Source organism: Pleurodeles waltl, chromosome 9, assembly GCF_031143425.1.
Source record: "Pleurodeles waltl isolate 20211129_DDA chromosome 9, aPleWal1.hap1.20221129, whole genome shotgun sequence".
NCBI lineage: Eukaryota > Metazoa > Chordata > Amphibia > Caudata > Salamandridae > Pleurodeles > Pleurodeles waltl.
The window spans coordinates 868,229,547-868,252,640 of record NC_090448.1 but is presented as its reverse complement, the minus strand read 5'-3'; the positions used below and the strand labels follow the sequence as shown (position 1 = coordinate 868,252,640).

The window sequence follows — 23,094 nt, the reverse complement described above, 5'->3', positions numbered from 1 at the left end:
ATGCCTCAATGGGATTTGTCCTTGGTCCTAACTTTCCTTATGGGGTCCCCTTTTGAGCCAATGCATTCTTGCCCCTTAAGACTGTTAGTTCTTAAAACAGTTTTCCTGGTTGCTATAACATCTGCAAGGAGAGTGAGTGAGTTGCAGGCTTTATCGGTAAAACCCCCTTATACAACATTTTATGGGGATAAGGTGGTGTTGAGGACCAAGGCTGCTTTCCTTCCGAAGGTTGTTTCACCCTTTCATTTGGCACAGACAATTACTCTGTCCACGTTTTATCCTCCGCCTCATCCTTCAAAGGAAGAAGAGAGACTACACCGCTTGGACCCAAAGAGGGCGTTAAGCTTCTACATAGACAGGACGAAGGATTTCAGGCTGGAGGATCAGCTTTTCATCGGATACGTGGGAAAGAGGAGAGGAAAGGCAGTCCACAAGAGAACACTCTCCAGGTGGGTTGTTCTTTGCATTAAAATGTGTTACTCTTTAGCAAAGAAGGATCCTCCTGATGGTATTAGAGCTCATTCCACCAGAGCTAAGTCAGCCACTTCGGCCTTGGCCAGGGGTGTTCCGGTGGTCGACATCTGCAAGGTCGCAACCTGGTCGTCCCTTCACACTTTTGCGAAACATTACTGTTTGGACTCTGAGGTCAGAAGGGACGGCCCTTTTGCACGGTCAGTGCTGCAGGATTTCTTGGTTTGACCATTCAGGCACCCACCACCGAGCGCGGTACTGCTTTGGGACTCTATTCATTAGGTGAGGAATCCACAGGTAGTTGTATCCATCAGAAGAACGAGTTACTTACCTTCGGTAACGACTTTTCTGGTGGATACATTAGCTACCTGTGGATTCCTCATGGTCCCACCCGCGGTGGCATGTAAAAAATGTTGGTACTGACGTCGGCACGTCGGCGAGGACCTCTTATTGCCTGTATGACGTCAGACGGCGTCGCGTGGTCAAATGTGACGTCCTCGTCGACGTGCAGAAGCTAGGAAGAAGATTTCCGTTGAATGCTGGCGCAATGGGAGTATTCATTAAGTGAGTAATCCACAGGTAGCTTATGTATCCACCAGAAAAGTCATTACCGAAGGTAAGTAACTCGTTCATCTGGACGCTCCAGGACCTGACAAGCTGCAACAAAGAAGCAAGACACCTTTGGCAACATTGTATCTTGGGCTCCTTCCAGCAACTGCAACATTTTCCCGGTCCTGCATCCTCTGAGGACAGCCCGTCTTCAGCCTGCATCAGAAGAAGGAACAAATCTCCCTTAGGGTGAAGGAGTCACACCCCTGCTTCTGCAGGCACCAACTGCAACAACGACCAGCTGCATGGATCCCATCTCCTGCTGAGCTACTTGGATCCTGCATCATTGGTGGTGGACTGAAGTGATCCCGAAGGTCCTCTCTTCCAGATGTCCAACTTGGGTGGAGGTAAGCCATTGCCTGCCCATGCGGGACAGTACCCCTGTGCCCTGCATTCTTAGCAGCTGCCAAGACTTGTTGGCATCTTTTCTACAAGATCTTCAGGCAGCCTGAAGCTCCAGCCCCCAGCACTCCATTTTGCGACGCACACCTCCCTGAGTGATTCTCCGGCAGTGTGGGAGTCCTTTTCTTAGTGCTGCGTGGGCCTCTTCTGAGACTTTCGTGTCCCCGTCCTGTATGACTCCTGTGGGTGCTGCCTGGTCTTCTGTGGGCTCTCTGTGTTGCCAAGGCCCCCCTCTGACTCCACCTCCTGGTTAAGGCCACCTGGCCCTTCCTGGTCCCCGACAGCTCCACTTTCCGCTAACCTAGAGTTTTGCGTGTGCCAAGGCTTGTTGGCGGAATCCGAAGACACAAACCTAACTGCAGTCCTCCTTCCGGCGTGGGACATGACCTGCATCCTCCAGGAATTCAATTTTGTCTTCTTGGGTGCAGTACTGACTCTCCTTCTTCACCGTCAACTCACCTCTTGCACCTTCAGCCTGGTGGGTAGGGGCTCCTGCCCTTCCTGGACTCTGTTGTGCTTCTTGGACTTGGTCCCCTGAAAATGTTCATCACAGTATATGTCTTGCTGAATTTTGAATCCGCCTGAATTCTTTCTGGTAGCTTAATCTTGGCCAAGTCACCCACACTTATAGGTAAAAGTTTCGCAGCTTTACGCCCATCATAGTTCACCTTGCTTTCATGTTGTAATTCTGCTTCCCTCGCTCGGCTTTTCTCCATCAATTCATTAACATCTACTGTGCGCACCTCGTATTTTCTGATCTAAGGTGGATCTATCACAGTATATGGTTTCAGTTTTTTAAGTATTACAAAGGGACATTATCCTGTAGTCGAGTGAGGAGTAAACCTATATTCTTCTACCCTCTTCTTGACAGCCTGAAACCAATCAACCGAATGATCTCTAGCAATCTGATTTCCTTAAAAGTCCTGTTGAATCTCTCCACCATACCATTAGTCTCTGGGTGATATAAGGCACATTTCTTGTGTGTGACGCCCTTCTTTCCAATAAACTCTCTAATCTCTTTAGAAGTAAGTTGCATCCCATTGTCTGTCAGTATCATCCTAGGATTCCCTTCTCTAGCAAACACCTCTGTTAGAAACTTTATAACTGCTCTCATAATAATCTTATTTGTCAACCCTACCTCAGGCCACTTGGAATTCAAGTCCTAACAACTAACAAGTACCTGGAGTTACCTTTCATGCAAATAGGCCCTAATATATCAAACGCAACTTCATCCCATCCTCGTCGCCAATGTGGAAATGTTCATCCGGAAAAGAAATCCACACAATGAATTAACGTTGAAGCGTAGTTTATTGCAGTAAGAGAAACTCCAGCCACAGTCACAATTTTCTCCAACTATTCCTTCACGGCTCTCTCTTCAATAGCCCACATTCCAGTCAGACCCCTCAATAAAGATGAGCTCATCATGGTAACACTTGAGTGTTTTATGATAGTTAAAGAAACAACTAAGTACTCTTTACCACAGTAGGGAATTCTCCATATTTGCAGATAGATCTGCCTGGCTAAGCAGGCGTTGGTATTTCACTTAGTACTGTGCTAGCCAGATCCTAGAGTAGCCTAGTAGCCTCCCTTTTCTTATCAGTAGAAGTGTAGACTTCTATAAAAACCTCTTGTCTGTAAATGCCTGTAGTTTGCCTACTGCACTTAAACCTGTGTCATCAAGTGTTTTACCCATTAACTGATGTTCTCTTGCTTTACACAAGAAAGATTTTTTGAGGAATTTTTGGCAATAGGTCAATATCAGGTTCATATATTAGCGGTGATACTTTAAATGCATTGCAATGTGAATCTCAACAGAGTCTGATTTATTGAACAATATGCACCTCAAAGAGATGTGGACTTCAAGGTATTTAGAAAATGTTGTAAATATTGTAATTGATTAGAAATAAATGCATATTTGGTCAGCAATCATATAGTCATCGGATATAATTAAATCCATACTTTGTCAGCAAACTCAATTGTGTAGTTCTTTAGAAAAATAGCACTTGGATCACATAGTATTAATTGCTGCTAGCCCATTTTCCTTATGCCAGCTAATGTGTAGGCGCAGCATGATTTGCTGCATGCACCAAATATGACTACATTTGGGATGAAATCAGTTGTTGCAATTCTACATAGGATTGTATTAATGATCTAGAAGGTAGTTTTGCCAAATGTGTTATTGCACAGCATATGCCTGATACATAGTTCCTTTTTCATGGTTGGTAGAGTGTAAAGGCAGCACACATTGCACCCTGTCAAGATACTATCAGTTGCTAGTTCCTGGTACTTCATTTCTTAGACCATGGGACAAAAATTAGACTCACACAGTTTGTCTAACCTTGACACCACCAAACCTTTATGCTCAGCTCTACTGCTGCTGTCTATGTTAAAACTCAGTTGTGTCAGTCCCAGGCCTCTTTAGTGAAAGTTACTGTTTTTGTCTCCACTGTTTCCTCTGAGAATTTGTTTAAAGCACTTGCTACTCTTTTTGTGAATAAAGGTATTCTAATACAAGTCCTGTGCCTTCTACCTTTCTTCTCTAGATTCAAATCTGACCTTCATGGGACTCCAGAGTGCACATTTGCTAGAAATGGTGTTCCTTTTTATTATTACTAGTCCATTTTGTAATCATGTCACCCCCCCTTTCCTCCTTTAACAGAGTGGACAAGAATGGATCTATGAATCGCTTCTCATAAGACTGGTACTTTTAATCATTCACCATTTGCATAAACTTTCAGTGTGTGTGATCACTTCTGTAGCACACGACTTAGAGCAAATCTGTTGATATCTTTAGAGGGTATTTCAGCACTTGACGCAATACTTCAAGCCACGATGGGTACAGCTGTAATATAATAACTCTTTTACTGTTGTTTGTACATCCCAATGGCTTTGTATAGTTAGTTGCTTCAGTCACTTTCATTTCATCCCAAAATCTCTCTCCCATTTTTCACTCTTCAAAATCTTTCTTCCCCCATAATTCTCATAATTCGCCAAGTTATTTCTTTTTGCAGCTGACCACATTAAGTCCTACCATTGTCACTGTCTGCCACTACATGTGTTTTTTGGTGATCATGGAAGCAGTATCAAGGGAGGCGTGGCCAAGCCACTCAACATGGCGGACGCGAGCCTTGAGAGCTCCGCGCTGCATCCGAATAATCTGACTCAATTGGAGGGGGACGGGGGGCGCTCCACTCCCCAGCAAGCTGAATCAGGGCCTGGGGGTTCGTGTGAGCTGCAGGCGGTGTCCTGGCGGCGGCGGAACAGGGCCGCAGCCGCGTGGGACTAGCCGGTGATCCGGGCCGCGAGACGGAGCGGCCGAGAGGAGGTGAGCAGCCCCCATAGAAAGAGCAACGCCGCGGTGGCGTGAGCCGCACCCAGGGACTGATATACTGAGCGGCACACCCTGGGGAGGCGTCGCGGCCGGCGGCAGCGGAACAGAGATGCGGCCGCGCAAGCCGCACCTAAGGACTGTGCCGCGAGGTGAAGCGGTCAGAAAAGAGGAGGCAGCCTGGGGGGCCGGGGCCACACGCATGGTCTGGGGCCTTCCGGGGTCTCCCCCCCGGTTACCGGGCACGAGATGAGACGACCCGGGGACTGGGGGGAAATAAAAAAACAAAAAAGAGGCCTGCAACAGTGGAACCAAGCCGCGGCTGAACCAGGGCACTGGGCCGCGAGGTGGATCGGCTGAAAGGGAAGTAGCAACCAGAGAAGCCTATGGCGAGTGGAAGACCTAAGGCCTGTTGGATTCCTCCCCCCGATTGCTGATGAACATGATCCGGGGAGGAGGGATGGTGGCCCCCAGGCAGTGAACAACAGGTGAGGCCGCAGATCGCACGGGCCCCCCACTGGGACTAGGTGTGGGCCCGAGCGGTGCCTGCGGACCTTCTGGGGAATCAGGGGGCCGGGTGTCCTCTTCCTCCACCTCTGACTGTGGTCACAGACCAGAGAGGGTTCCCCCCCCTTGATATCTGGGGCTCTGAGCTGAGAGGCCCAGGAGGTGCTGTTGAATGGAGAGGATCCAGACCCCTGCTGAACCTGCGGGGGTACCCTAACTCACACCTACGTTGGCACCAAGTACCCCTGCTACATTGGGCACAACCGACACCATAAAGAGCCTCAGTGACGGAGAATTAGGTGCCAGAGAGCCCGGCGGGGAGAACAGCTTGGCTGGGCTGCTCGTGCTGTCACGGGGGGACTACCATTGACCCTCAGTCCAATCATCTAGGGCACCCAGACAAGCAAAGACTGTGCTGAAGTCTGCAGAACACGCTAGAAGCCAGAGGCACGCGGCACACCATACAAGAGTCGACACCAGGTGCAGCCTTCCACTAGACCGGCTATGGGGGGAACCTACAGCGCAGAACCCAAGGTGCCTATTGAAAGTGTGTCCTGGCACTAAACTGCGCAGACCTGGCTGCGGGCTGCCCGCTGGCTCCCTCGCTGCTCCAACCGTGACCAGATCGAAGTGCGGAACACGTGCGGTAGTCGACAAAATGGTGATACATGATCTGAGACTGAGCAGAGGCCCCTCAAGAACTAGAACATTGCCGGGACGGGACGTTTACGCTCCGGCGCTGGAACTGGGAAACCACAAGACTCGTCAATCGAAGACAGCCAAAAACTAGACGCAGTACTCGCTGCAGTAGAGTGCATTGGAGACTCGCTGGAACGTGCCCACACGTCGTTGGAAGCCAAGATAGACAAGGTGGCAAGTGATCTTGTTCTACTACACGCGGACCACCGCAAGTTAACAGAAAAAAACAGTGAGATTGAGGCCACAGTAAACGAACTAACGCCTGCGACCACCCAACTGAAAACTGGAATGGAGGATATACAAGCCAGGGTGACAGAGCTGGAGTGCTGAGTCGAGGACGCGAAGGGCCGCTCCAGAAGAAACAACATTCGGGTAGTGAATTTACCGGAAGGCATCGAAAATCGAGATCCAGTGGCCTACTCAGAGAACTGGCGGCGAGGGTAGGTGCCAGAGGGCAAGCTTACCCCCTTCTTCTCTGTGGAACGAGCACACCGTATTCCGACACAGCCGAGACCACCGGGAAGTGCCCCGCGCCCATTTATCATCCGGCTTCTCCACTACGCAGATAGAGACATTATATTACGAACTGTGAGGGCCGGCCCGCCCCCTCAGGTGGACAACATGCAGATCTTGCTGTTCCCAGATTACACCCTAACGGTACAAAGAGACAGAGCCTCCTATTTGCCCCTGAAGCAGAAGCTACGATCCCTAGGCTTAACTTACTCTTTGCTATTTCCCGCTAGACTGCGAATTGTGGTGGAAGACAAAACACATTTCTTCCTCACCCCTGAGGTGGCATGGGAATGGCTTGAATCGTCGGGACTATCCTCTGGAGGCACACCTGAACGAACTGGACTGACGCCCAGGCGCAGTCGAACCAGAGGAGACCGAAGAAGAAACACAGTTCACACTGGACCAACGAAATGCGCTCCAGACCTGAAACCGCTAACCCAGGAGAGAAGGGAGGAGATACACACTGCCGCGACAATGGGTGCGTCACCTCTGCCCTCGGGATCAGACACAGAACTCTCCCAACCAGCCAGTGACCGCCCTGTCACGCCGGACTGCCTATCGGAATCAGACCTCACTGGAGGGCCCCCTATGACACCAGCCACTGTAGACAAACAGTTTTAAGGAAATCTTGAACAATACTGAGAGACCACACACAGCGAGAACTACCAAGCCAAAGATATTTGCATGGATGTTGTAGGAAGTTGGCTCTGTATGTACTATTTCAAAGTAAGAAATAGCATGCACAGAGTCCAAGGGTTCCCCTTATAGTTAAGATAGTGGCAAAAAGAGATAATTCTAATGCTCTATTTTGTGGTAGTGTGGTCGAGCAGTAGGCTTATCAGAGGGTAGTGTTAAGCATTTGTTGTACACACACAGGCAATAAATGAGGAACACACACTCAAAGACAATTCCAGGCCAGTAGGTTTTTATATAGAAAAATATATTTTCTTAGTTTATTTTAAGAACCACAGGTTCAAGATTTACAAACCATACTTTAAATGAAAGGTATTTCACTCAGGTATCTTAGGAACTTTGAATCATCACAATAGCATGTACAGTTTTGGCAAAAATGGCAATAAGCTATTTTAAAATTGGACACTGCAAAATTCAACAGTTCCTGGGGGAGGTAAGTATTTGTTAGTTTTTCAGGTAAGTATAGCACTTACAGGATTCAAAGTTGGGTCCAAGGTAGCCCACTGTTGGGGGTTCAGGGCAACCCCAAAGTTACCACACCAGCAGCTCAGGGCCGGTCAGGTGCAGAGGTCAAAGTGGTGCCCAAAACGCATAGGCTTCAATGGAAACAGGGGTGCCCCGGTTCCAGTCTGCCAGCAGGTAAGTACCCACGACTTCGGAGGGCAGACCAGGGGGGTTTTGTAGGGCACCAGGGGGGACACAAGTCAGCACAAAAAGTACACCCTCAGCGGTACAGGGGCAGCCGGGTGCAGAGTGCAAACAGGCTTCTGGTTCGCAATAGGTTTCAATGGGTGACCCAGGGGTCTCTTCAGCGATGCAGGCAAGGAGGGGCTCCTTGGGGTAGCCACCACCTGGACTAGGAAGAGGGCCACCTGGGGGTCGCTCCTGCACTGGAGGTCGGATCCTTCAGGTCCTGGGGGCTGCGGGTGCAGTGTGTTTACCAGGCGTCGGGTTCTTTGAAGCAGGCAGTTGCGGTCAGGGGGAGCCTCTGGATTTCCTCTGCAGGCGTCGCTGTGGGGTCTCAGGGGGGTCAACTCTGGCTACTCACGGGCTCGCAATCGCCGGGGAGTCCTCCCTGTAGTGTTGGTTTTCCGCAGGTCGAGCTGGGGGCGTCGGGTGCAGAGTGGAAAGTCTCACGCTTCCGGCGGGAAATGTGTGGTCTTTAAAAGTTGCTTCTTTGTTGCAAAGTTGCAGTCTTTTGTGGAACCGGGCCATTGTCCTCGGGAGTTCTTGGTCCTTTTAGATGCAGGGTAGTTGAGGCTTCAGAGGTCGCTGGACCCTGGGGGATGCGTCGCTATTGCAGTTTTTTTTGAAGTGGGGAGACAGGCCGGTATGGCTGGGGCCAAAGCAGTTGGTGTCTCCTTCTTCTCTGCAGGGCTTCAGGTCAGCAGTCCTTCTTCGTCTTCAGGTTGCAGGAATCTATCTTCCTAGGTTCTGGCGGGCCCTAAATACTCTATTTAGGGGTGTGTTTAGTGGATAGTAGCCAATGGCTACTAGCCCTGAGGGTGGCTACACCCTCTTTGTGCCTCCTCCCGGTGGGGAGGGGGTCACATCCCTAATCCTATTGGGGGAATCCTCCATCTGCAAGATGGAGGATTTCTAAAAGTCAGTCACCTCAGCTCAGGACACCTTTGGGGTTGTCCTGACTGGCCAGTGACTCCTCCTTGTTTTTCTCATTATCTCCTCCGGCCTTGCCGCCAAAAGTGGGGGCTGTTGCCAGAAGGGCGGGCATCTCCACTAGCTGGGATGCCCTGTGGCACTGAAACAAAGGGGGTGAGCCTTTGAGGCTCACCGCCAGATGTTACAGTTCCTGCAGGGGGAGGTGAGAAGCACCTCCATCCAGTACAGGCTTTGTTCCTGGCCACAGAGTGACAAAGGCATTCTCCCCTTGTGGCCAGCAACATGTCTGGTGTGTGGCAGGCTGGTAAAACTAGTCAGCCCACACTGGAAGCCGGGTATGTTTTCGGGGGGGAACTCTAAGATACCCTCTGGGTGTATTTCACAATAAAATGTACACTGGCATCAGTGTGCATTTATTGTGCTGAGAAGTTTGATACCAAACAGTTTTCAGTGTAGCCATTATGGTGCTGTGGAGTTTGTGTATGACAGACTCCCAGACCATATACTCTTATGGCTACCCTGCACTTACAATGTCTAAGGTTTTGCTTAGACACTGTAGGGGCATAGTGCTCATGCACCTATGCCCTCACCTGTGGTATAGTGCACCCTGCCTTAGGGCTGTAAGGCCTGCTAGAGGGGTGACTTATCTATGCCATAGGCAGTGTGAAGTTGGCATGGCACCCTGAGGTGAGTGCCATGTCGACTTAGTCGTTTTCTCCCCACCAGCACACCCAAGCTGGCAAGCAGTGTGTCTGTGCTGAGTGAGGGGTACCCAGGGTGGCATAAGACATGCTGCAGCCCTTAGAGACCTTCCCTGGCATCAGGGCCCTTGGTACCAGGGTACCAGTTACAAGGGACTTACCTGGATGCCAGGGTGTGCCAATTGTGGAGACAAAGGTACAGGTTACGGAAAGAACACTGGTGCTGGGGCCTGGTTAGCAGGCCTCAGCACACTTTCAAATCATAACTTGGCATCAGCAAAGGCAAAAAGTCAGGGGGTAACCATGCCAAGGAGGTATTTCCTTACAGATGTGACTTGAGAGACGTGCAGGCCACGGTTCTGACTGCAGAATACATGCATTGGCCCATAAGCAACTATATGCGCACCAGATGGCCCGATACCTTGCCCTGAGCACTGTACTCTCTTAAGCACAGGAGGTGTGTGGCTCCCCCTATGTTCCCCTCTATTCTTTCTGTTATCCATCACAACCCAATAAGCGGCCCTTAGCTGACTCACTCCCTTTTGTAAACTCGGCCTCCCCCCAAGCTCCCATCAGTGGAGACATATAATGTATGGAAGTGACAACACTTTGTTGGTTTTGTTGTTGTGTTTGAGTTTGGGTGGTGACCTGTTGTTTGTCTGCTCTGATGGCATTAGTTAAGTTTTATTGTTGCCGGTCCACACTTACTGAATCCTTGGATGCCAGTGGGGAAGAGAGGGGAAAAACTATACAGGGGGGCGGGACGGGGAAGCACGAAAGGAAAATCAATGCCTATAATATGGCCACATACACAGCAATTACCTGGAACGTAAGAGGCATTCACACACCCAAGCGGCGGTATGCCATTTACTCCTACCTCAAACGTCACTCAGTCCACATAGCGTTCTTACAGGAGACACACCTAGCGATCACCGAAATTCCCCAATTGCGACAGTGCTGGAGAGGTCAATTATACGCGATGGGACACTCGGCATATGCCAAGGGTGCACTTATTTGGATTAGAGCTGGCACTCCCTTTGTAGCGGAAGAGCCGATCGTGGACCCACAGGGTAGATTTGTACTAGTCAAGGGAAGACTCGCGGGACACACGGTTGTACTGGGCTCTATATATGCCCCAAACACAAACCAAACTGCCTTTCTACATAAACTATCCCACCAATTGGCGGGCTGGAGCGGCCTTCCGTGGCTACTGGGAGGGGACTACCACAGTGTGCTTGATGTGGAAGTAGACCGCTCCTTTCCCCCGCTGCCCACATCGCCAGTGGTAGCTGCTTCGCTGGGACTGGTAAACTGGACCCAACAATGGCAATTAGTAGACGTGTGGAGACAGCAACACAGGGTGGACTACTCTGCCCCGCACTCCCTACACGTGCGTCTAGCTATAATACTCTGCAACACGAGTTTCGCCCCGGTGGTGGCGAACTCGGAATATCTGGGGCATACATACTCCGACCACAACCCCCTGCTTGCGCGCCTATGCTGGGGATCCCCCTGTCCAGCTATTCCCACATGGAGACTGAGACCGGAGCTCCTGGAAGGCGCTGCTTTCAGAGCATCACTGAGCAACGTAATCCCAGAATTCTTTGAACAAAACGACGGCACAGCCTTGTCGGGTTTGATAGAGTGGGATGCAATTAAGGTCTTCGTGCGTGTGCACTGTCTGGGAGCTCAGTGTAACCTGCGCCGCTCTGTTGAACATGAACTGACCCGAGTGGAGCAGGTCCTGTTACAGTCAGAAAGGGAAGCAGCCAATAATCAAACTGATGACTTGAGACTGCCGGCAATACGCGCCGAACACTTGTCGTTATTGGAGCGTCTACAATGTTTAAATTACACTGCACACTCTGCGAGAACTCATGCATCGGCCGACAAAGCAGGCAAGCTTTTAGCCTGGCTAATCAGACGGGATTGTGAGAGGAAAACGATAGTGGAAATTCGCTCACACACCGGGGAACTACTGTACGCACCCGGGGAGATACAAGCCAAATTTACAAGACATTACGAAGCACTCTACGCCTCGAGGGCACCTCCTGGAGGCGACACCGGCGCAGAATTTCTTGCCGGAGTGGAGCTCCCACATTTAGAATACGATTAATCTGAGGCACTTGAAACACCCCTTGACCTGGAAGAGATTAGATCTAGTATCCATGAACTTGCGTCCGGCAAAACGCCAGGCCCAGATGGGATCCCGGTTGACTTTTATAAGGCCTTCGCGCTAGAGTTGGCACCCAAACTGCTCCGTGTATACGAGGCGGCAGAGCAGGAGGGCCACTTATCGACCACTCAAAGGGAGGCGCTGCTGGTCTCCCTTCCCAAACCCGGGAGGGACCCAGTGGACTTGGGTTCGTATAGACCATTGGCGATGCTGAACACCGATTATAAAATTGTAGCCAAACTTCTGGCGACGCGCCTTGCACCGACAGTGCCGGATCTGATACACCCGGACCAAAACGGGTTTGTCCCAGCCAGAGACACCTCCCAAAACATCAGAAGGCTATTCAGAGTCATGCAATATGCGAAACGTGACTGGCCGCGACCGTGCTGCCTTGTCCTAGACCTGGAAAAGGCCTTCGACTCCCTGGAGTGGCCCTACTTGTTCAAAGTGTTGCAGCAGTTCGGCATAGGACCATCCTTTATTCGCTTAATTAAATTACTATACACCAGACCACTAGTCCGAGTGAGATTGGGACCCGAGATATCGGAGCCGATCCGAGTGCATAGGAGTACGAGACAGGGTTGCCCTCTCTCACCACTTCTATTCTAACTCGCTATGGAACCCTTAGCGGCGGCCCTGCGTAAGGAGGGGAGTAACTGGGGAATCCCATTAGGGGACGGCCTCCACATAGTGTCGTTATACGCAGATGACCTTCTCCTATACTTCCGAGATGTCACGCGGATCCCCTCCGAGGCCGGCTTGCTTCTACAACAATTTGCGTCAATATCTGGCCTTAGAGTAAACTGGGCTAAATCCTGCCTCTTTCTGTTTGGCACGGGACTCACAGACCCGGGACTTATATTGGCCGAGAACCCTGTCCCATGGCAACCTCATACGTTTAGATACCTGGGTATTCGTATCTACCACAGCGAGGAAGATATATTTGAGGGCAACCTTGCAAGGGCGGCGTCCTCGGTTAAGTCCCAAATGATATTTTAGAGGACACTACTGCTGTCAGTAGCAGGCAGGATAGCACTCCCGAAAATGGTGGTTTGTCCCCGATTCTTGTACTTTTTCTTTAACCTCCCGCACTATGTTCCTTCCGGCTTCTTCAGAACACTGGAGACGGGACTGAGAGAATTTATTTGGAATGGCGGCCGTTGTAGAGTTGCTCTAAATAAACTGTACCTACCGTTAGACAAGGGAGGACTAGCAGTCCCTAACCTGGAACATTACTACCTAGCGGCCCAGCTTCAGTGGATATCCAGATGGCTAGCTGATGCTCAGCACGCAGACACAGCATCAGAGAGTGGGCCATGGTCACTCCCAACAGATACAACACCTATTCCACCCACTCACACAAGCGCAGACCCCACGACAACTCTTTCTTAGGGTAGCCCACAGATGCTTCTGCCGATCGCTCCGCCTCACAGACTCGATAATCCCTTTTGCACCAGCCCTAGCACTATTGGGCACACCAAGAGGCCCCAGAGTCACTTCAGAATCTGAACTACGCACATGGCATGAAATAGAATTACACACACTGGGAGATCTATGAAGAAGCCCAGCTGCTCCCTTTTGCCAGGCTTCAGGAGATGGGACTGCCGCCTGGCCAGTTCTTACTACACTGCTCCTTGGTGAGGGCACTGAGGTCTGGATGGGGAGACATCTCGGTGGCGCCTCCTACTCACTTACTGATTCAGTATTTACAGGTGGTGGGTCACGGGCGCCACCTGATCAGCTGGCTAGCGGATGCCCTGAGAACCCTGACTGCCCTTGAAAGCGAAACGCTATGCGTGGCATGGGAAACAGACACCGGCGATTCGATTGCGGTGGCAAGAAGGAGATCTGCTCTCTCGGGCCACCTCAATGTTCCTCGCAACTCTCGATTTCGCCTAATCCAATACTACATAGTGCAAAGAGCCTACCTCACCCCAGCACGCGTGAACAGATACTTTACTCGCAGAGATTCTGCTTGTCCCTGATGCCGTGATATCAGAGTAGACTTGTTGCATATGCTGTGGTCCTGTCCTGGCTTGGGCTCATACTGGAGGGTGGTAATTGACAACTTGTCTGACTGTATATCTCAACAAATACCCTTCACATGGGAGGCATGCATTCTAGGACTATTCCCCAGACGTAAGCAGCGCAGAGCGGAGGTATGCTTTACGGATTTAGGACTCATAGTGGCAAAGCGATTAGTGACCCGTAGGTGGAAATCACCAAATCCACCATCGGTACAGGCCTGGAGGCGCTCTCTCGAGGTATGGGCCGGGGCTCAGGGCACGGCGCTTGCACGGGAAGAAGTCCTGGGGTTGAGACAGTTTCCGCTGTCCGCCATCAGGGAGGGAATGCTGCTGCGACTGCGTAAAATGGGAGTACACCCAACAGGGGAGGGAATGGAATAATACAAACGGATGTCTACTGACGAGAAAATGTACCACATGTGGGAACTGAATGTGAAAGTTAGCGAGATACGCTCCGATACTGGGAAGCAAAGAGATAGTATCCAGCTGACCTTGCACCCGGCCCAGCCCCTCTGCAAGCAAATAGACTTGTAAGGATGAGATCCCCACCCTGACTGGAAAATATTTACATGTGTGAAACTTGTGCAAGGGTCTGTTAACGGCAATGTTATCATAATTTTAGTTTCCTTTTTTTTCTTTCCATTTAAAAGTTAATACATATAAACTTCATAATCTCTGCCTCCTTACTAGAATCTCCTCAATTGAACATTTGACTCGGAAATAATGTTAAACCGGCTGGCGCTGTCAATGACGCACTAGCAGATGGACATTAGATACATCGCTGACTTCCCAAACTGCAGCCACGCAATGAGCCAACAGCTGTAAAGCACACCAAACAGTAAAAACAACACTGTAAGACGATTGTAGCCAACACAATGCTTAGATTGAACAGTCGTATAACTACAAGTATATGCTGTACAATATGCTGTAGCAATGCGATTCGTATGTATCAACCAATGTGTAATGGTATAAATAAAGCACATCATACTATTCTAAAATGTAACAATTGTCAAAACATGAAGCAATGTAATAATAAAATACCAATAAACAGATTTATGAAGAAAATAAAATGGAAGCAGTATCAAGTTTAGACATCTGTGTACTATTCCAAAAGGGCACAAAACAAATCTGTGGCCAAAGATTTGACAATTAAACAGTCCATGTATTTGTGCTTCCTCTGTATGTTTAGAATGGTATTAGCACCCAACACTAGTCATGCTGTGAATCTGCAAGATGCTGTCCCTTGTAGTAGTTGAGATATTGAGAGTAGACTAGTTGAGGGTATTGCTTTGAATGCAGGCTTGACACCTGACCAGAGATGTGACTTTGCATGAAAAGTACTGCCATTTGATCTAAACTATGCCACTATCTGATAACTGAAAATGCTATGCCATGTTTAGCTTATTCATCGACTTGACCTAGTTATAAACTTATTTACTGAATCTTGTTAAAAATGTTTCTGGCTGTTGAGAAGATATCATCAATAATAAGGTTGAAAAACTTAGAACAAGGGCCAGAACCATTGCAGATTTCAGGATATCCATTCTAGGCACATTTGTAATTAATATATCTATATTTGTAGCATTTGCTGACTCATTGGTTCTCCTGAAAATCTTGGGCAGCCCTTTCCCTTATAGTAAACCTTTTTTAGACAAGCATTCTCTGTCAGATTGGGCATTTTTATATTGGACAATGCATTAACATCATCTTTAATGGGGTCAGTTTGTCAATTTATCAGCCGCTTGGTTAAACACCTGGAGCAAAAAACTTGGGTCTGGCATTAAAGGAACTGGCCACCCATGCTAGCATATTACACTCAACAGACTGTCAAGTCTGCTTAGTGGTTACATTTGAGGAACGTTGGGCCACATAAAGCAAATAAAATCAGATAGGCTAAATTGATGGGATATCCTGTTTGGTTTATCTTGCCCGTGGCTGGTGTAGTTTATAGTTGACTTCAATGTAAAGCGTTTGACTTTAGGTTAATTCATTCTGTAGGTCTAATGTAGCACTTGTCACTTTTTGTCATGGCTCATTTAGATAGTTTGTCTTACAATTAATTTTCCTTCTGACTGTAGAGTTTCAAGACTTTGTAAGGTGAATTGTGTGACCTGCTGTTTAGAGTGTAAAATAAAAGGATATAGGGTATCAGGTTTTCCTAACACACAACATTTAAATGACTAAGGGCCAGATGTATGAAAGCATTTTGCATTCGCAAACGGTGCAAATGCCCGTTTGCGAATGCAAAATGCCATTTCAGAATGTATGAAATACATTCTGAACGCAATTTTAAGGAATCAGTAAAATAGCGATTCCTTAAAATTGCAACCCTGTTTAGAGAGTCGCAAATAAGGATTCCTTATTTGCGATTTCTTAGCACATGTATGAAGCTATTTCTAAATGTGATTTTGGCATTTAGGAATCGCTAATTACCACCAAGTTGAACTTGGTGGTAACCATGTGCAAAATAAAAAAAATGCATTTAAAATGCATTTTTAAATTGTACATGTAAAGTACACATGCCCTTTTGGCATGTGTGCACCTTACATGTTCCCCCAAAAACTTTTGGGGTGCAGCAGAGGGGGCCTTAGCCCCCCAGCACCCTGTGGTTTTGCATTTCCAAAATTGCGATTTCTGGTTCAGAAATCGCAATTTTGGAAATGCAAAAAATTTGCAGATATGGGCCAACAGGCCAATAGGTGCGAATGGGGCCGGTATTGCAATTTGCAAATCGGTAGTAGCATTTGCGATTTTTAAGAAATCGCTATTACCGATTCGCAAGTGTAATACATGGTACTTTGCGAGTCGGAAATAGCGATTTCTTAAAAATCGCTATTTCCGAATCGCAAAGGGCCGTGACGATACATCTGGCCCTAAGTCAACTGTGCAAACATTTCAAAATATATTTCAGTAGTTGTGAAAGCCCATTTTTTGTATTTCTGTGTGATGAAAAAAATATTTTAGTAGGATGAAAACAAATCAGACTTTACAAGTTGATGTGCAAAGGATATGTTTTCTGAAACCCTATTTTCTCAGATTGTTACTACACTCAGTAAAAGTTGCATGTTAGTGGAAAGGGTTTTGGACATTTGTTGGACATTTACTCTATGTAGATTACAGTATGCTACCACATCATGGTTTATTAATATAGTTATTAAAAGTGATTGTTTAAACAAACTGAGAAACACTCCTGCTGTGATGGCAATGCTGTTAGTAAGCTAAAAGAAGTCATGGGTCATGTGTCCCCTATATGTGGGCTAGATTCTTGCTTGTGATACATGCAGCAAAGTTTAGTCTACTTCATCAAACAAAAGAAGATTTTTGGACTGCAGAAATGCAGAGCTCACATATTTGAATGTGTAATTATATGTGAGAATGAAGACAAAGGTGACTCTGTAAACTATTTGCTTAGGATCACACAATTCGAGACCCGTTTGAGGGTCAAGTACATTACAGTTACATTGAGTAGATTGCTTAAGTTACTCGACCTGTAGGTCTAGTAACATTTTTATGATTTTTCTAGGCCTGCTCACCAAGCACATGACAGGCTGCCATTGCAGGATGTGTGTCTAATTGCAGACATAAGTGAAAACCTGACATAGCACACAGCCTGTGTGCCATGTCCCCTAGTACTGCATGTGTGAATCACCCTTGTTGCAGGCCCTAAGGCAGAGTGCTCTATATTACATGTGAGGCCATATCTGCACGAGCAGAAATCCCCCTTCAATGTCTTTGTCAATTCTCAGGCATAGTAAGTGACCAGGGAAGCCATTTTAAATACATGTGCTGGACACTGGTAAATACGAGTTCCCCAGCTACATGATGGCTTCACTAAAGATAGGGGTGTTTGATATCAACCATCTTGTATTGGTGAGCAGACGCAGCTCACAGGAGGAAAAAGGGGCAGGGCGGGGACCCCCCCAAAAATAAATGAAATCAAATAAAACATACCTTTTTCCCGTGCTGCGGTGCTTCATCTGCTCTGCTCACCTCCGTGTTGCTGCAGGCATAGGCTCTCTGCAGCCAATCCTGACACTACTCAGAGGAGCCAGGGCACTTCCAGGTAGACTGGGAGCCTCTGCCTGGTCTCTCCAACCTGGCCACACAGTGACGTGTTGGAGAGACCCTACTGCGCATGTGTGTTTGGCCAGCCTGAGACGGACGGCCAAACATACATGCACATTGAGGAGGAGTGCTGTGCACTCCCTTTCCGTCCTCGTCACACCCGTGGCCCTGCCAACTTTTATAGTAAAAACATAATAAACAGAGTTTATTATGTTTTTACACTAAAAGTTTTGCGGTTCCTGCTGCTGGTGGGGGGGGGGGGCGATACTCCCCCTCCTTGCAGAGGAGCCACCTCTGTTGGTGAGCTACACTGATGCCAGTGTTGGAATCACCAATACATGCACCCTGAGGGTACCATGGAGGTACCCTGTGGGAAACCTACCAACTACTAGTGCGTTAACTGACTAGTCCTGACCAGTTTAGCTACCCTAGCCACATTTGTGACCCCCCCAATGTGGGGGCCAGTCCTTATGGAGGCCAGAGACAAAGCCTGCACAGGGCGGGGGTGTTAGCACCTCCATCAGGCAGGATGGTCTGTCCGCCGTTGTAATGCAACCCAGGACTCTCCAAATGGCGGAAATGGCCGACCCCCCCCGCTCTATCCCTACTTCGTGGCAGCAAGATAGGCAGGAAAATGAGACAGATTAGGAGGTGTGCGAACTTTATGACAGTTCCACCCATAAGATGTATGAGCTGAAGTGGACACCACTTTTTAAATTCTTCCATCTTGGTTTTGAAGGAATTAGGCAATTAGGGTCAGGGTTATGCCCACTTTCCAACTGAAGTGGTCCTAGAAAGGGTGGGTAACCCATTGGCTGCCACCTGGCATTCCCTGTAATGCCCCTATATTGAGTATTTAGGTGGCCCCCTGGACCCCAGAAGACAGATCCTGATGACCTAAGAATACCAAGGACAAAGAAGAATTGCTTTAACAGAAGAGGAGAAAAGAAGCAGTTGACCTGGTACCCACCCCACCAGCCTGTCGGCAACCTTTGGTGGACTTTGCACCAAAAGACGGCTCATTCTGCAGCTGAGCCTCCAGAAACCCAGGAGGACTGCCTGCCTTCGACAGACTCACAACTCCTGTGAGCAGCGGACCTACTCCCCAACCAGCTTTAAAGAAAGGACTCTGCAACCTTTGGAGCAGCAAAGACCCAACACCTGAAGTCACCACTGCACCCGTCATCACCAACCAGAGTGCCATCAAGGTTCCCCAGCTCCCCAGAGTTCGATTCCATTGTGGTTTCGCCCCTCCTGGACTCCCCTAAGTCGACTGCAGCCTATGCATGCAAGCCCCCTCTCCCGCAGCCTCTGAGGTGAGAGAAACTCAACACTAAAAGAAACCACTGCACCCATTGCCGCCAGCCTGAGTAGAAGAGGACACCTGGTGGCAACGATGTCCTCCAGCTCTCCTGAGCTTGAGTCCACTGTGATTTCATCCCTCCTGGACTACACGACAACGCCTGCAGCCTCAGACCACGCTAACCCCCAACCCCCACTGCTCCTGGACAAGGAAACCCAACACCAAAAGACACCCCTGCATCTGTCGGCCCCTGGGACCTTGTGAAGAGGACCTTAGGTGCAACTATGTCCCATAGCACCCCATGTTGCGACCTAACTGTTGGTTGTCTCCAACTGGCCCCTCAGCCAGAGTCTGCAGCTTAAATCCACAGAGACCAATCCCCATTGAGATGTATTGGTTACCAATGCCGTACTACACCTCTGCACCCAAGTGCCCTAGTGCTGCCCGGAGTGACCTGTTTATGTGGTCCTGACCCTTTCCCAATACTCACCTTGATCCTACAAGATTGGTTCACTGAGTCATTGTAAAGTGGTTGTTTGCTGAATGTGTTTTACTTCCATAGGTTAACATTGAAGAACTCTGAAATTGCACTGTGTTGATTTTTGCAAGTGAAAAGCATTTATGCTTAAAAATGTACTTACATTATAACGAAGTTCTTGGGTTCAAAATAAATATAAAAAGAAGCGTTATTTTTCTAAATTGGTCTCAGATTTATTCTTTGAGTGTGTATGTATCTCATTTATTGCTTCTATGAGTATAACAAATGCTTAGCACTGCCCTCTGATAAGCCTAAATGCTTGCCCACACTACAACAAAATAGATCATTAGTCCTATCTACTGTTGCCTCTGCAAACCAATCGCGGACCATTGACTCCGCACGGTATACCTCTTTTTTAGTATACTACAAAGAAAGCCAGCTTCCTACAGTTGTTGAAAGGGGTTGCACAATCTGTGACTTTCTAAACAAAGTTCTCAGAGTGGAGGCCCTGTGCATGGCAATGAAGGAAGCATGCATTAGGTGCAAAATTACAAATAAAATGGTGTGCTAAATGAAAAATCGAGCATATTTATTTCAGGATACCAAAAATGTTGGAACAGAAAACATATCTTACATTGAGCTAGAGCCGAAACCTACAACACACCTCACTCTGCCCCTCAAAAACAGAGGCCCTCAAGATTCTGGCATCCATTTCACAAGTTTTTCAGGCAGAGAACCTTTTCATGTTAAGACTGAAAAATGTTATTTTGTAAGGCTGGTTATGTTATGCATACTTTTTATATTGAGACACTTACTCCTAGCGTTCATATAGAAAAAGTTTGTCTGATTTAATTGCCTCTGTTGTGATCATCTCTTTCATCCTACAATGCAGGTCTCCTCTTAGAAGATAACCCTTCCATTCGCGCCATATCACTAGGACATGGGCATATTTTAGTGGGCACCAAAAATGGCGAGATATTGGAAGTGGACAAAAGTGGCCCAATTACCCTGCTGGTTCAGGTAGTAACTCTTGTCAGTGTTTTGTTTTATTTTATTTGTCAAACATTTTTATAAAGCACTGTTTCCTCTTGGATACTTTATAGAGTGAGGTAAAAATGTGAAGTGATATAACATCTTGTCAAGGGGCTGGACTCCAGATGGGTAGGTAATTAATAGTGTTCTTCTAATTGAACACCTATTCTGTGCAGAGTTCAGTTAGAAAAGCAAGCTCATAATAATTTAGTTTTTAAAAGTTTCCTGAAATACATTCAATTGGGTTAGGATCTCCAATTTGGGCTGACAGCATTATAGTTTTCAGGTCCCTCTATGGCCGCAGGTATTTGTCCATGTTTCATTCTCTTGCATGATTGTTGGTTGATGTGATGGGTGGACACTGAGCGAAAGGCTGTGGATATTTCTAAGTAGGTGCCATTTTCAATCGGCAACCAATGTTTTTGCCCCAGTAAACTTTAAATATGGTGCACAGGACCTTGAATTTCTTCATGGAGTGCACCAACTTTGTGTAGGATGTGTTCCCACTTAGGAATGTTAAAGTCTGGTTCTGATGTCCTTGAGGCCTACGAATGAGTTGTTTTGGACTAGACAGTGCTACAGTAATCAAGATGCACCAGGAGGATGGTTCTTGTCATTATCAAGTCCATTCTATAGTCTGTGTCGAAGAGTGGAAGAATATACAAAGGAGGAGAGGGAGATGCCTATTTATACTCTTTCACACAGCACTGACCTGAGAAATGAAAGTCCAGCATCAAAAAGAATCCCAATGTTCCCTACTTTTAATGCAGAGGAGGATGGAATCCCAAGATTTTGGAGTCAGTTAAATGTGAAACATTTAGGTCAGTAGTGTGAGACCTCAGTTCTGTTGTGTGTACTCAAGCCTGTGCATGACCCTATAGTTACCCCAAAGAATATAGCAGGATTGTGCTGTATTGTAAAATATTTATTCAATTATCTCAAGGAACCAATAGAGTATAAATAGTTACTTGACTGACTGTGGTGATCATGTGGGGAGAATGCTGAATGATTTAGCTTGGCTTGCTGATAAAGAAAACACAATGTCCTTGGTGTTCTCTACACAGGCTTCCTCACAGTAGAGTAGGCAAGAGTGGGACAAACATTAATTCTCTAGGATCATTGACGGAATCGGCCTGGGTTCCATCAGACTTTAAAGATGATGTTTAAGTTGCAACAATAATATTGTGTTTCTTCAGTCTCTGGGATACCACATAATTCAGTGCCAGATATTATTCCAGCTATTTGTTGAATCCCATAAAAATACTTTTTAAAATAGTTTCAACAATTCGAAGTTGGTTGAGATATTGTGTTTTTAAATCTAGATAATGAATGTACTTTTCCAAAACACATTTTTGTAATTGGCTATTACAAAGTGATTGTTAATTTGCTTCAAAAGAAAAGGTCCCAGGCCCTCTTTGGAATTCACATATAATTACATTTTGGCTTACCCAATATAGGGGCACATTGAATTTAAGACATTGCAATGTTCATAGCTGTGGAAAGCATTGGATGACACTACTTGAAGAGACCAGAAACTAAATAAGCACCTCCCCAAGTAGTATATTTTGCTCCTTCCTTAAGGTAGTTTGCCATTGGAAAAAAAAAAATTCTCGCATGTTGTAGGAGTAGTATGAGTCCGCTGGGCATAATACCATGGCATAATCAACCTCAGTCCTTTTGAAGCATAATATATTGGAGCTTCTAAAAGTTCTCAAAACCTTTATGTTCCAACAACCAAGTTGGCTTTGTTGAGACTTGCACAAAGAGTAGAGAGCCTGATCAAATTGCCTATATTTATACTACTGGTTTCATGTTTTGTTTCTCATTTATTGTTCTGTGGTATTTTTATGTACTGGTGTTTCATGCAGTGCTTAGCAGGGAACAATGTGATGTTGTCACACAATATGAAACTTAGTATACAAAACCAAACTGTGTTGTGATATGTGCACCTTTCAGTTTACATACTATTTAATTATTTGCAGGGTCACATGGAAGGAGAGGTATGGGGTCTTGCTACACATCCACATTTGCCAATTTGTGCCACTGTAAGTGATGACAAGACGCTAAGGATTTGGGACCTGTCTCCCAGCCACTGCATGCTAGCAGTTCGTAAGCTCAAGAAAGGTAAAAAACCAAAACAACAACAGCTGTATGCTTTGCCATTCCTTTTCTGTTACCACCTCACGGATTTGCCTGTGTACAGCCTGTGGACTTTTACATTCCACAGGGCTATTTTCATCCAAGTGCTATATAGTGGCGTATTCCTTCCTGGCATTTATTGGGTAGCTTCTTCATAGGGAAGATATATAAAATAGATACATTTATTAATTTTACATGATCCTTATATCATTATATAATGGTTGGGTTATTTCTCAAATAATGTTAAGCAATCTTTCCATGTGTGACTGGTTTTCACCACAGCTGGGTAAGATGGACTCTGATTCTGTGACTAAATCCACTTTGCTGTACT

At 47.1% G+C, this 23,094-nt stretch overlaps 1 protein-coding gene across 1 annotated transcript in view; it reads left to right on the top strand.

The window, feature by feature from the left end:
* The window catches only part of EML5 (EMAP like 5), a 1,994,219-nt gene that overhangs the window by 1,192,034 nt on the left and 779,091 nt on the right, over positions 1-23,094 (top strand). The window contains exons 20-21 of the mRNA XM_069208148.1: positions 20,485-20,612; positions 22,607-22,748. Of these exons, the coding sequence (XP_069064249.1) occupies positions 20,485-20,612; positions 22,607-22,748 (270 nt within the window). The remainder of the gene's footprint in view (positions 1-20,484; positions 20,613-22,606; positions 22,749-23,094) is intronic.